This window comes from Ananas comosus, linkage group 5, assembly GCF_001540865.1.
Source record: "Ananas comosus cultivar F153 linkage group 5, ASM154086v1, whole genome shotgun sequence".
In the NCBI taxonomy this organism is placed as follows: Eukaryota; Viridiplantae; Streptophyta; class Magnoliopsida; order Poales; family Bromeliaceae; genus Ananas; species Ananas comosus.
In genome coordinates, this window is record NC_033625.1 from 4,296,407 (window position 1) to 4,307,685 (window position 11,279).

The 11,279-nt window shown below is 35.3% G+C and overlaps 1 protein-coding gene and 1 pseudogene across 3 annotated transcripts; both read left to right on the forward strand.

The window, feature by feature from the left end:
* Positions 2,809-5,836, forward strand: LOC109709932 (uncharacterized protein At4g15970-like). Of its 3 annotated transcripts, none has more exons than XM_020232313.1 (3): positions 2,809-3,090; positions 4,708-5,070; positions 5,166-5,836. In XM_020232313.1, exons 1-3 carry the CDS (start codon positions 2,854-2,856, stop codon positions 5,649-5,651), a joined length of 1,086 nt encoding a protein of 361 aa, XP_020087902.1. In that variant the 5' UTR covers positions 2,809-2,853; the 3' UTR covers positions 5,652-5,836. The 3 variants fall into 3 exon arrangements, with proteins under 3 accessions (XP_020087902.1, XP_020087905.1, XP_020087904.1); XM_020232316.1 differs by having other exon boundaries at positions 2,809-3,066; XM_020232315.1 differs by lacking the exon at positions 2,809-3,090 and adding an exon at positions 3,586-4,314.
* Positions 7,599-8,511, forward strand: LOC109710306 (annotated as a pseudogene).

Consider the following 11,279-nt stretch of genomic DNA (forward strand, 5'->3'; position numbering starts at 1 on the left):
GGTTAGTGCTTACTATCCGCACAATGGATCAATATTTCATAAAAAGAAAGGACCAATATAATCAGAGCAAATTGTGATAGAAAAGGAACAAAATAGAAACTTACAAAAGTGGCAATTATTAGTAGCTTATTGAGTACGTGAAGCAAATAAATTTATCTAAGAGCTATTAGATCATATTCACCAACAGTTCTTAAGAAAGTTACTTGGCCTTGTTGTATCGAATTTGTCAAGAAATATAAGGTTAAGTTCGCACATATCTATAAAGAATATTCAAAAATTCCGAGAAATTATAAAAAAAAATTTCTGTAAATCTAACATCTTACATAAAAATACCTTTTTGGTGGGTATTTATGAAACTACGAGAATTCCTTAGAATTATTTTAGATATTTTTAGCAGTAGACTTGAATTTCTTTTTATATTCAATTAAACAGTTTTTATTTTTCTAGAAAATTTAAACTTTAAAATCTGAATTTAAATTCAAATTTTGAATCCAAAATTAGAGCTAGAATTAAAATTTGAATTCAAAATTAGAGGCAGATTTTAAATGCTTCTGATTTTGAATCTCCAAAATTAGAAAATTATTCTAAAAATTAAACTTAGATTTTTTTTAAAAAAAATAATAATTAAACCAAACACTCCAATTGATGAAAACAAATCACTTTTGGTCCAAAATTTACTTTCGAGCATCCAGGCCAAAAACCCACTAATTGTAAAAACAAAATCGCACAATATCAATTCAATTTTTCCAGAATCTAGGCTAAAATTTTACTAAGTGTGACAACATACTTATACTTTTTCCTTCTTTTTTATAGTTTATATATCTACGTTAATTATTTTGAAAACAAAAAAAAAAAAATAATCAGAAAAGGACAAGCGATTTCAAAATTAAAATGTCCTTATACGTACCCAATTCGATCACACAATATCAATTAGTAGACCAGTTAATTGGTACATACCCCTTGTCTCTCCACACTTAAAAATAAATCTTAATTAGATTCAGCATAAAACAAAAGGAAAGAAAGAGAAAGAAAAAGTCGAGCACGTCCTCTAAACTAAACACAACAAAAAAATATGAGAGAATCTGGAATAAATTTTCACGATTATTTCGTATTCATCCGTATGCTCAGACCTAACTTCAGGCGACCAAGTTAAACTTGAAAAGAAATTAATTCATCGAATTGTTTGATCTGTTGGATCATATTCATCAACACTTCTGTGAGACAGCCGTTGTATTCTAAAAATTTAAGCTATTAAAGAACGGTATTTATATATTTTTATATTTAACATTTTTCCTCACGTCTGGCTCGATATTATAGGAGACAATCGTTGTACTCTAAAAATTTAAGCTGTTAGAGAACAGTATTTATATGTTTTTATAATTAATAACTTCTTAAGAAATTAAGTTACTATCTCTAATAATGTTCAAAATTTCACGTTAACTAACAAAAATTGGTAATATCAAAAAATTATTCTATAAATATAAAAAACTTCTATAAGTGTAATGTTTCGGTGGGCATTTATGAGACTTGATAGAAGTTTTTAGGATTACTTTAGATATTTATAGTGGAATTTTGTAATATCCTTTTATACTTAGTTAAAGGGTTTTTTTTTTTTGAGAAAGAGAAGTCCCATCCTAATTAAAGGGGTGCATTAATTTGTACTTTTATTTGGAATTTATTCGGATTTAACGAAAAATGTGGCTTCTTTGACTTTATTCTTTCTATTCCAATTATAAAACAATAATATATAAAATAATAAAACTTATAATAAAGGGCTTTTTTTGCATTTAGACCCCTGGCAAATTTTTATTTTAAAAATAGCCCTGTCAAAATTTAATCTGTAAAAATGGCCCTGTGCCTGCCACGCAGGCGCCACGTCAGCGCCACGCGGGCAGGACCGGGGCTGTGTGTTAAGTTGAACACGATAAACCATTCACCGTGTTTAGATACGGTGAACCATTCACCGTGTTTGGTATGTATATTTTGTATGTTGAAAAGAGGAATAGTGAGTAGGAATGTCAAAAGGTATAGATATCCGAAATATTATTCGAATTCAAACCCGAATAAATTACATATATATATATATAATTTATTTGGGTTTGGATTCGGATAATATTTCGGATATCCATACCTATTGACATCCCTACTATTCTATTTTTCAATATACAAAAAATACGTACCAAACACGGTGAATCATTCATCGTGTTTAGACATGGTGAATGATTCACCGAGTTCAACTTAATATTCTGACCCCAGCCCAGCCCGCGTGGCGCTGATGTGGCGTCTGCGTGGCAGGAACATGGCTATTTTTGTAATTTTAATTTTGATAGGGCTATTTTTAAAATAAAAATTGCTCAGGGGGCTATTTGCAGAAAAGGCCCTATAATAAATATACCAAAATAAAATTTTGTTGTTATCCTTAAATAGTATTTGTAACTAATTTCACTATTTATAGACACGAAGCACAACACCAAATTTGAAAATAAATATTTATATACATGTTCTTACAAAGAAAAGTTCGACACGCAAAGACATCGACGCCCCGTGGGAATATTAGTTGCCACGCCTTCGTTTCCCATGGTTACTTAATATTTCCTTGTTAATGTTAATTACTTCCCTAATTAATCAACATATTAAACAAATAGTTATTTATAGTTAGGCTTTGTTGGTTGTCTTATTCGCTCTCTTTAATCGGTGCTTGAAATTATGTTAATCAAACAATTAATATATGATTTGATCATATAACTAACCACAGTTAAAGTTAGCTACTGACATTGAAATAAATGATCATTTGGGTAGCTAGCTACATATATATATATATTTCTCCAATAAACAACCTTAGTAAAGAAGAGGATGACGATGAAGATCAACAACGCGAATACCGTCGAGACTCTCGTAGCTTTCATCGTCGGTGCGACATTGGCTGGGGCACTCGTACTGGCCTTCTCATCTGCGAATTTCGACAAGGTGTCATTGATGGAGGTTTTGTCGCGAAGCAACGGAACTCGAATGAGTTCTAGTGAGCTAGTAAGCGAGGCGAAGATCAGAAATTCGACTGTAGGAGAGGTTCGCGCAGCACCGACTGCAGAGGTTACTTTTGCATTTACGTACTTTGCGTCCTTCATTAGTAATTCGATGCAATTGGTGTTTTTTTTTTTAAAATTTATGAAGAAAATGAATTAGGTTTTAGAGTGAGGCAATTAGGCCTCGAAAAAGAGCGAAAAAAAAATAAAAAAAAAGTGTTAATTAGGATGGCCGGTTAGCCTCCCAAATTCTTCTTTGGTCCCATTTATCTAGCACAATGATTCAGAGTTCACTCTCCGTCTCTGGAATATTCATCTATTTCGTTTCAATTGCAGCAGTCGCAAATTCCTTCTTTATTACCCCCTTTTCGCGCTATATATACGCTTTTTAGAGACCAGTAATTGTGGAGCACTAATGAAGCTCACGTTTATTAAGCATCAGGCGCTATATCAAACATTTAAACCACATACATCTCACAAACAGATGATCCACGGTCTCCATCTCGTGGCAACACATGACAAGATATCACACCTATATATGCCCGTCCATTTTTTAAATGAAAAGGAAAGAGAATATTTTGGCTTCTATGGCTGTATAATTAATCTTACTATCCCTTATATAAAATAATAAGCTTTTATCCTTATGCAAACAACCAAATAAGTTAATAACCAAAAAATTTATAGCTCTGATTAAACAATGGTTGTAATTAATTCCGCTATGGACACACGTCGAGACGTAGACGCCCATAGCAAATATTATTTGCCACGCCTGCATCTTCCACGGTTACTTAATCTTCAATCGTTACTCCCCTAATTAATCACTGCATTAAACAAATAATTATTTTTATAAGCTTTGTTGGGCTGTACCATCCGCTCTTTTCGATCGATGCTCGAAATATTGTTAATATATACTAATTAACAACTTTAATTCATCTACACACGGAATTAAACCAAGTTTACTGAGACCAATAATATATATAAATGTTATGGCTCGATGTATGTAACATTTATACGGCCTTAGTTTTTCGACGAAACAAGCTTAGTGAAAAAGAGGACGATGATGAAGATCAACAACATGAACTACGTTGAGACTCTCGTAGCTTTTATCGTCGGTGCGGCTGCGACGGGGGCACTCGTAGTGTTCTTCTCATATGCGAATTTCGGTGAGGTGTCATTGATGGAGGTTTCGTCGAGAAGCAACGGAACTCGAATGAGTTCGAGTGATCAGCTAGTTAGCGAGGCGAAGATCACGAATTCGACTATAGTAGTTCGCGAAGCACCGAGTGAAGAGGTTACTTATTGCACTTACGTACTTTGCGTCATTCGCTAGCGTTTGGATGCAATTGATGTTATTTGCCATGTACTTGTGTTTTTTTCTTTTTTCTTTTTCATCTATGATCGAGTGATTAATTTTGAGAAATGTTGTAATTTTTTTCTTAAAATTTATATTCATGAACGATAAAGTATGTATTTACTATAATTTTCTAATAAATATATATATATATATATATATATATATGGTAGCTGATTTAGCTGCCAATTATCTCTTCGGAACGAGATGACTACGTACTATGCAGCGAAATTTCACTCTAACTCAAAATTACGCGTAGTGTTTGCTTTTTAATTTACATCTCCTCAAGTTTTTCTTATTCCTCAATAAACATTCATTTAATTGTTTGCGCAGGAAAAGTTTGAGAATTTGCGCCCCTTGTTAAATAGAGCAGCTACCGACGATCGGACGGTCATGCTAACCTTCGTTAACGCGGCAACTGCAGCAGAGGATTCTCTCCTCGATCTGTTTCTCGAGAGTTTTCGAGTCGGAGTGAATACCGAATGCCTGCTGAACCATCTAATTATTGTGGCGTTGGATCAGAAGGCATTTGATAGATGCCAGACTATACACCCTCACTGCTACTTCCTGGAGGTCGAAGGCGAAAACTTCACTTCCGAAAAGTTTTTCGGGAGCAAAGGCTTCCTCAAACTCGTCTGGATCAAAATCAAGTTCCAGCAGCACATCATAGAGCTCGGTTACAACTGCCTTTCCACGGTAAGTTTTTATGCCGCTTAATTATCTTCTGAATGTTTGAGATCATCCTTATTCTTCCTAGCTAATCTAACAAGATAAACTAACTGCTGTGGCAGGATGTCGATATTTTGTGGTTCCGAAATCCATTTCGACACATTACGGTCTACGCTGATTTAACCGTATCAAGTGATATGTTCTTTGGAGATCCTGATAATCTCTGGAATTTCCCGAATACGGGACTATTATACATGAAATCCACTAAAAAGAATGCCGAGGCACTCGAGTACTGGTACGAAGCTCGGGAGCGATTTCCTTCTATCAATGAGCAAAATGTCTTTAACAAAATCAAGCGCGAATTCATCTACAAGTTCCAGCTCAAAATCCAGTACATCAGCACGGATTTTTGCGGCGGATTCTGCAACCGCGGGAAGGATATGAACAAGATTTGCACAATGCACGCAAACTGCTGTGTCGGTCTCCGAAATAAGATTCACGATCTAAGGAACATCCTTGCGGATTGGAAGAACTTCACATCTCTACCTGATGAGATCAAGAAAACTGGCCAATTTACTTGGAGAGTTCCGGGTAGGTGTATTCACTGAAAAAGTACCATACAAATTAAGGATCGATGAGCAAAGAATATATTATTAAGCAATTATTAGGCTTGATTCTCTATCTTTTTCAAAATTAATGATTCTTGAGCAATCTATCATTATGGAGATGATTTGTAAGTTATTTTCAACACAGAGTCATGATTGTATTAAGGTAATTTTTCGATTTAACTTTACATCTTTACAAGGATATTATTTTGCAGAGACTATAAATACGAAGAGGCTGATATAATATGAAAGAAGTAATTTTAACACGTTAGATGCATCTTGTTGTTCCCAATCCACTTTAATTTATTGCAATTTTTGTGTCAAATTTTTTTAGATTTTTGTAATTAAGCTTCCATAGCCTAATTTAATTGACTGAACGGTGACGTTTTGCTGGTGTAACAATAATGTGATAGTATTATGGTCGATGAAGTGGTGGCGACTAAATTGCTACGTCAGTGTTATTTTAGCAACACATTATTATCTAGTCAATTTAATTGGACTGTAAACTTTGATTATAGTAATTTAGAAAGTTTAAGTTAAAAATTATAATAAATTAAAACTTGAAAACTAAAGTGTCACCGGCCTAGTTCGAGGATCAGAAGTGTAATTTAGCCCAAAATTTTCCAAATGAACAAAGTGACCAAGAACTGTTGGCTCACGTCCTTTTATTATGTAAAGCTCCTTGATCTGATGAACTCCATGCGTTGAACATTCTCTTTAAAAAAATTGGTAAAAAAAAGAGCAAACACATCTTTTTCATTGCACCTTAGGAATCGAATAGAATCAGAATATATAGGAATGACCAATTCCATAAATGAAGTTTCATTGAACAAATGATGCAAATTGTACCATCACATTAAGTCAAATGTGTCCAATCTCTATTTTGCAAGTTATGTTTGCTAGCTAAATCTCCTTCTAGTACACAGACAACATTCCAAGATTTGCTCCCCTTTGTGGGATCATTGACGCTAACGATTAAACCCAAAAGCTCGAGCAATTAGAAATATGTAATCAATTCACTTAAAACATATAGACACAGCATCCACGAATATAGATGTAATGTGAGTCATGCCGGACCGACACGGCCTACATTAATCAGGTAAAAATGGGCCATGAGACGACCCGGCCTGACACAGCTCGTCTTCAAATCCGGGCCGAGCCGTGCTAGGCATGAACTAACCAGCTCGCGACACAGCACGACCCTCTGGCCCGAAAGTCACGGGCCATGCCGGGTCGGGCCGTACTCTGGGCTGGCCTCTTAAATTTTTTTTTTTTATGTTTTAAAAATATGTAAAATTAAAAAATAATAATAATAAATTATTTCTATTTAAATTGGTATTTTGGTTAAAAAAAATTAAATTTATAAGATAACTATAAACTAGCCAATTTTTTAATTTTCTTAAAAACAATATGAATTATTATTTTCTTTTAAAAAAAAAACCCTTTTGGTCCAATGGACCAAAATTCTTTGGCCCATTGGACCAAGGAATCACCTCTCCAAGGTCTGCCCACTACTAACCTTGAGAGGAGAGCTCTTGGGGAGAAAAGCTCGGAACCCAAGGCTCAAGGCAAATTGCCTTGGACCTTGACATCCGGGCTAGCACAGCTCAAGCGGGTCGTGTTGTGCGGGACTGCCCGCTTCTCTTCGGCCTGACACAGCCCACACAGTTCGGGCCGTCTCGGGCCGTTGGGCCCAAGGGAAGCGGCCCAGCATGGCCCGAAATCTCGGGGCGGGGCGGGCCAGGCAGCCCATGTACCGCCCAACCCGTTTTACACTCTTGTCCACGGGTTTTGATTTTGATTTTACCCAACCAACCTCATGCTACTTCGAACATGACTCGACTCAACTTGGCCTCTCGCCATTTCGAATGTGATTTGGTCCAACCTGACCTCCCGCTACAGTGCAATATATTGGTCCACTCAAGCCAACACCTTTGTTAAAAAAAAGCTATGTCGGACGACCGGACGGTCATTTTAACATCTGTTAACGAGGCATGGACAACGCCAAATTCTCTCCTCGGCCTCTCCCTCGAGAGTGGAATGAAAACATAGACCATCTTTTGAACCATCTTATACTTGTGGCACTGGATTAAAAGGCTTTTGATAGATGCATGGTTGTGCACCCTTATTGCTACTTCTTCAAGCTTGAGCGCGAGCGCCGGCTCGTCGGAGAAAGTTTTCATGAGCCCGGAGAGTACGTCGAATTGGTCAGGGCCAAGGTTGGGTCGAGCTTGGATACAACTTTCTTTTCACGGTAAGTATGCAACTTCTAATTTGATTGCTAGCTGGACGAATCTAAATTACGTGTTCATAACACTATTCCTATTTTTTGTGCTTAGCTTAGAAAGCAAGTTCTTCCACTAAACAAGGTTTAATTATTAATTGTTACAGGACATTGATATGCCGATATAACAGTATCAAGCGATGTGTTCTTCGGAGATCCGAATAATCTTTGGAATTTTCCAAATACAGGTTTTATATGCGTAAAATCCACTAAAAGGACTATTGAGGTACTCAAATATTGGCATGAAGCTCGAGTGTGATCCTACGCATGAGCAGAACATTTTCAATCTAGTCAAGAAAGAACATGTTCAAAAATTTCGATTGAAAATTCCGTATGTCGACACGGATTACCGGGGAGGATCTTGTAACCACGGTAACGATTTAAACACGGTGTGCACGATGCACGCGCGTTGTTGCGTCGGCCTCGATTGGAATAAGATTCATGATCTGAAAAATCTTTTGGAGGATTGGAAAAATTGCTAGGCCCTGCCTGATGATGAGGAGAAGAGAAAAGGGCAATTTTCTTGCCTCTAAAGGAAGAAATCTAGGTTGAACTTCTGTATGTGAATTCAAACACAAAATTGGTCCCCTTTTGTTGGAAGAATAAGGTAGTTCTTTAGGTAGGAACTTCTTTTTTTTTTTTTTTTCTTTCTTTCTTTCTTTTTCTCCCTTCACGAAAAAGCACTTTTCTTTGACCTTTTTTATAATGCGGCAAAAATGGGTGTTTGTTATCAAGTTTTAGTATGGTGTTAGTGCTTCATAATATTCTTTTGTCTTTCTGTAGTGCAATTTTCTGTAGATAGAGTCATTCCGCAAAATAGATTTGAGATATTGACTCATCAAGTACTAAATATAATTTGGTAATATAGTGACTAAAAGCAAGCTTTTTTTGTACATTAAAAGGTTCAATATTGAAGTGATATCATTTTTTTTTTATGTACTATAAAGTTATGATGGCGGCCGCTGACGGTTGTTACTGTAATTTTTTATATCATTAGAAAAGAGGAGAGAAGATTGATAATATTTTAAAATTTTTAAACCTTTCAAAACATAAAATAATTATTTTTAATCATTATCAACTAGCGTAAATGGCAAAAGATTTGACGGTTGATATCTAAAGTCCCAAATTCGAAGGCTAGTTGATTTACATTTTCAGTTAAGTTTATTTTCTAAGAAAATAAACAAAACAAATAGCATGCTACATTTCTCTCTTAAACAAAAAAANATTAGACCTAAGTGTCCTTTCTCGAGAACTGATCAATTACTAGTTTCTGTAAAAAAAAAAAAAAAACTTAATTACCTAAGCATGTAGAGCGAGCGGAACTTGACTTGAACTTCTGCAAAAGTTTTATTCAAGTTTAGCAGTTCCTAATGCACTAGCATACTCAACTTCAACTTCTGTAAAAGTACTATTTGAGTTGAGCGCTCCCTGCCGCACAAACATCTCTCTCTCCCCTTTTGTATCCAAGCCTAGACTAACTATGTACGTGGGGCCCATAAATATTGAAAACCGAGCCTGCACCACTGTATTTTTGTTGGGGCCTGAACCTATGAACAACAGTCCCACATGCAACTGTGGACAGCTACGTTTATGAAGTTCTCAAAACAATCAAACTTAATTCCAAACACTAGGACTGGGCATTGTCAATTTCTAGCTAGTGCCAAATTTCTATAGACCCCTGTGTGGAAAACAAAAAAATTTCCAAATTTCTCTAGCCCCCACCCCACCCAGTGTGGAATATATATATATATATATATATATATATATATATAAAATATATATATATATATATATATATATATAAAATTTCTTATCACGCTGATTAATCTAGCTGTCCATCATAAGATGGGGGAGCCTGTCACTATTAGTTTGGCTAACTAACTCTTAAGTGGTAATTCAGGTATGCCAGCATTTCCGATGTCGGCCGCCAGCGATTAGAATTTTTTTTAGTACCATCAATGAAAAATTTACTGTCTAGATTTGCTATTGCTGTCACATTAACGGTCTACGACTGCTGAGCGTCGACCTCTTCATCACATCTGCATCTTGAATCCCTCCTACTCATATAAAAAAAAAAAAAAATTTAAATTAAATATCAAATCACCACGAGGACAAAAAGACATGGAAAATATCAAATCTAACAATCGGATTGAGATCGTAAGGACACATTAGTTGTGGTCCTATTATTTAGGGAGTTAGTTGGGGGCTATTGTTTAGGGAGTAAAATTTTTATTATTATCGGTTAACTTTATTGAGCCTTGTCATTGTTTATTAATTAGATTTTAGAAAGATAATAAGAATTGGGTAAATATTTAGAAATAAATTTATACAGCATAAATCTCAGGGTGAGAAAGAAATTATTTACTACACGTATCAATTTGATAGTTTAAATTTTAAAACAAGGACGATGGCGCTGATTTGGTGTTGCAAGTGAAAGACATTTCATATTCTTTTCTCTTTTTTCTCTCATTGCTTGTTGTTGGAGTTAGAGCATAAAATCTAATCCCCTTCTAATATACTACAGGGAAACAAGAATATCTACATCGTAAATCACATCTGCAACGTTAATCTCATGCTATAATTAGAAGTGACATTAAAAAATTACTACAGATACATATTTTACCTCACCCCCAATTTGGAGTTGGGACAAATCCTGGTTTCATATATCTCCATTATTCTAATTTAATATATATTATTATTATTACTAATATAAATATATCAACACATATAGGACCAGTGCAATAATTAGAGGCACAGCCACCCTACAAAAAAAAAAAAAAAAAAAAAAAAAAAAAAAAAACTAACTTTAACCACTACATTTCCAAATTAGACCTAAGTGTCCTTTCTCGAGAACTGATCAATTACTAGTTTCTGTAAAAAAAAAAAAAAAACTTAATTACCTAAGCATGTAGAGCGAGCGGAACTTGACTTGAACTTCTGCAAAAGTTTTATTCAAGTTTAGCAGTTCCTAATGCACTAGCATACTCAACTTCAACTTCTGTAAAAGTACTATTTGAGTTGAGCGCTCCCTGCCGCACAAACATCTCTCTCTCCCCTTTTGTATCCAAGCCTAGACTATATATATAAGGTGTGACCCACCCCACCCCCGATCTCTTTAAACCTTTAAAAAAACAAAAGGTGTGTCCCCAGATATCTTTAAACCGTGATCGATCTTTAACTGTTACGGGTCAGGATCACAAACCTTAATTCAAACTAACAAAACTCTTGAAGTATTTGCATCGACAGGTGTCAACGTACACCCTGACAACAAGTATCCAAGTCCGGGGTTGTTTTTATGTCACCACGTCCGAGCCAAAAGTTATAAATACCCGGGGTGCATGTATCAA

What these genes read in the sequence shown, in the direction of transcription:
- LOC109709932 (XM_020232313.1), top strand. Translation starts at nt 2,854, where the DNA reads ATGACGATGAAGATCAACAACGCGAATACCGTCGAGACTCTCGTAGCT. An exon ending in GCGCAGCACCGACTGCAGAG is followed by an intron (nt 3,091 to 4,707) that starts GTTACTTTTGCA and finishes TTGTTTGCGCAG; the next exon opens with GAAAAGTTTGAGAATTTGCG. An exon ending in GTTACAACTGCCTTTCCACG is followed by an intron (nt 5,071 to 5,165) that starts GTAAGTTTTTAT and finishes CTGCTGTGGCAG; the next exon opens with GATGTCGATATTTTGTGGTT.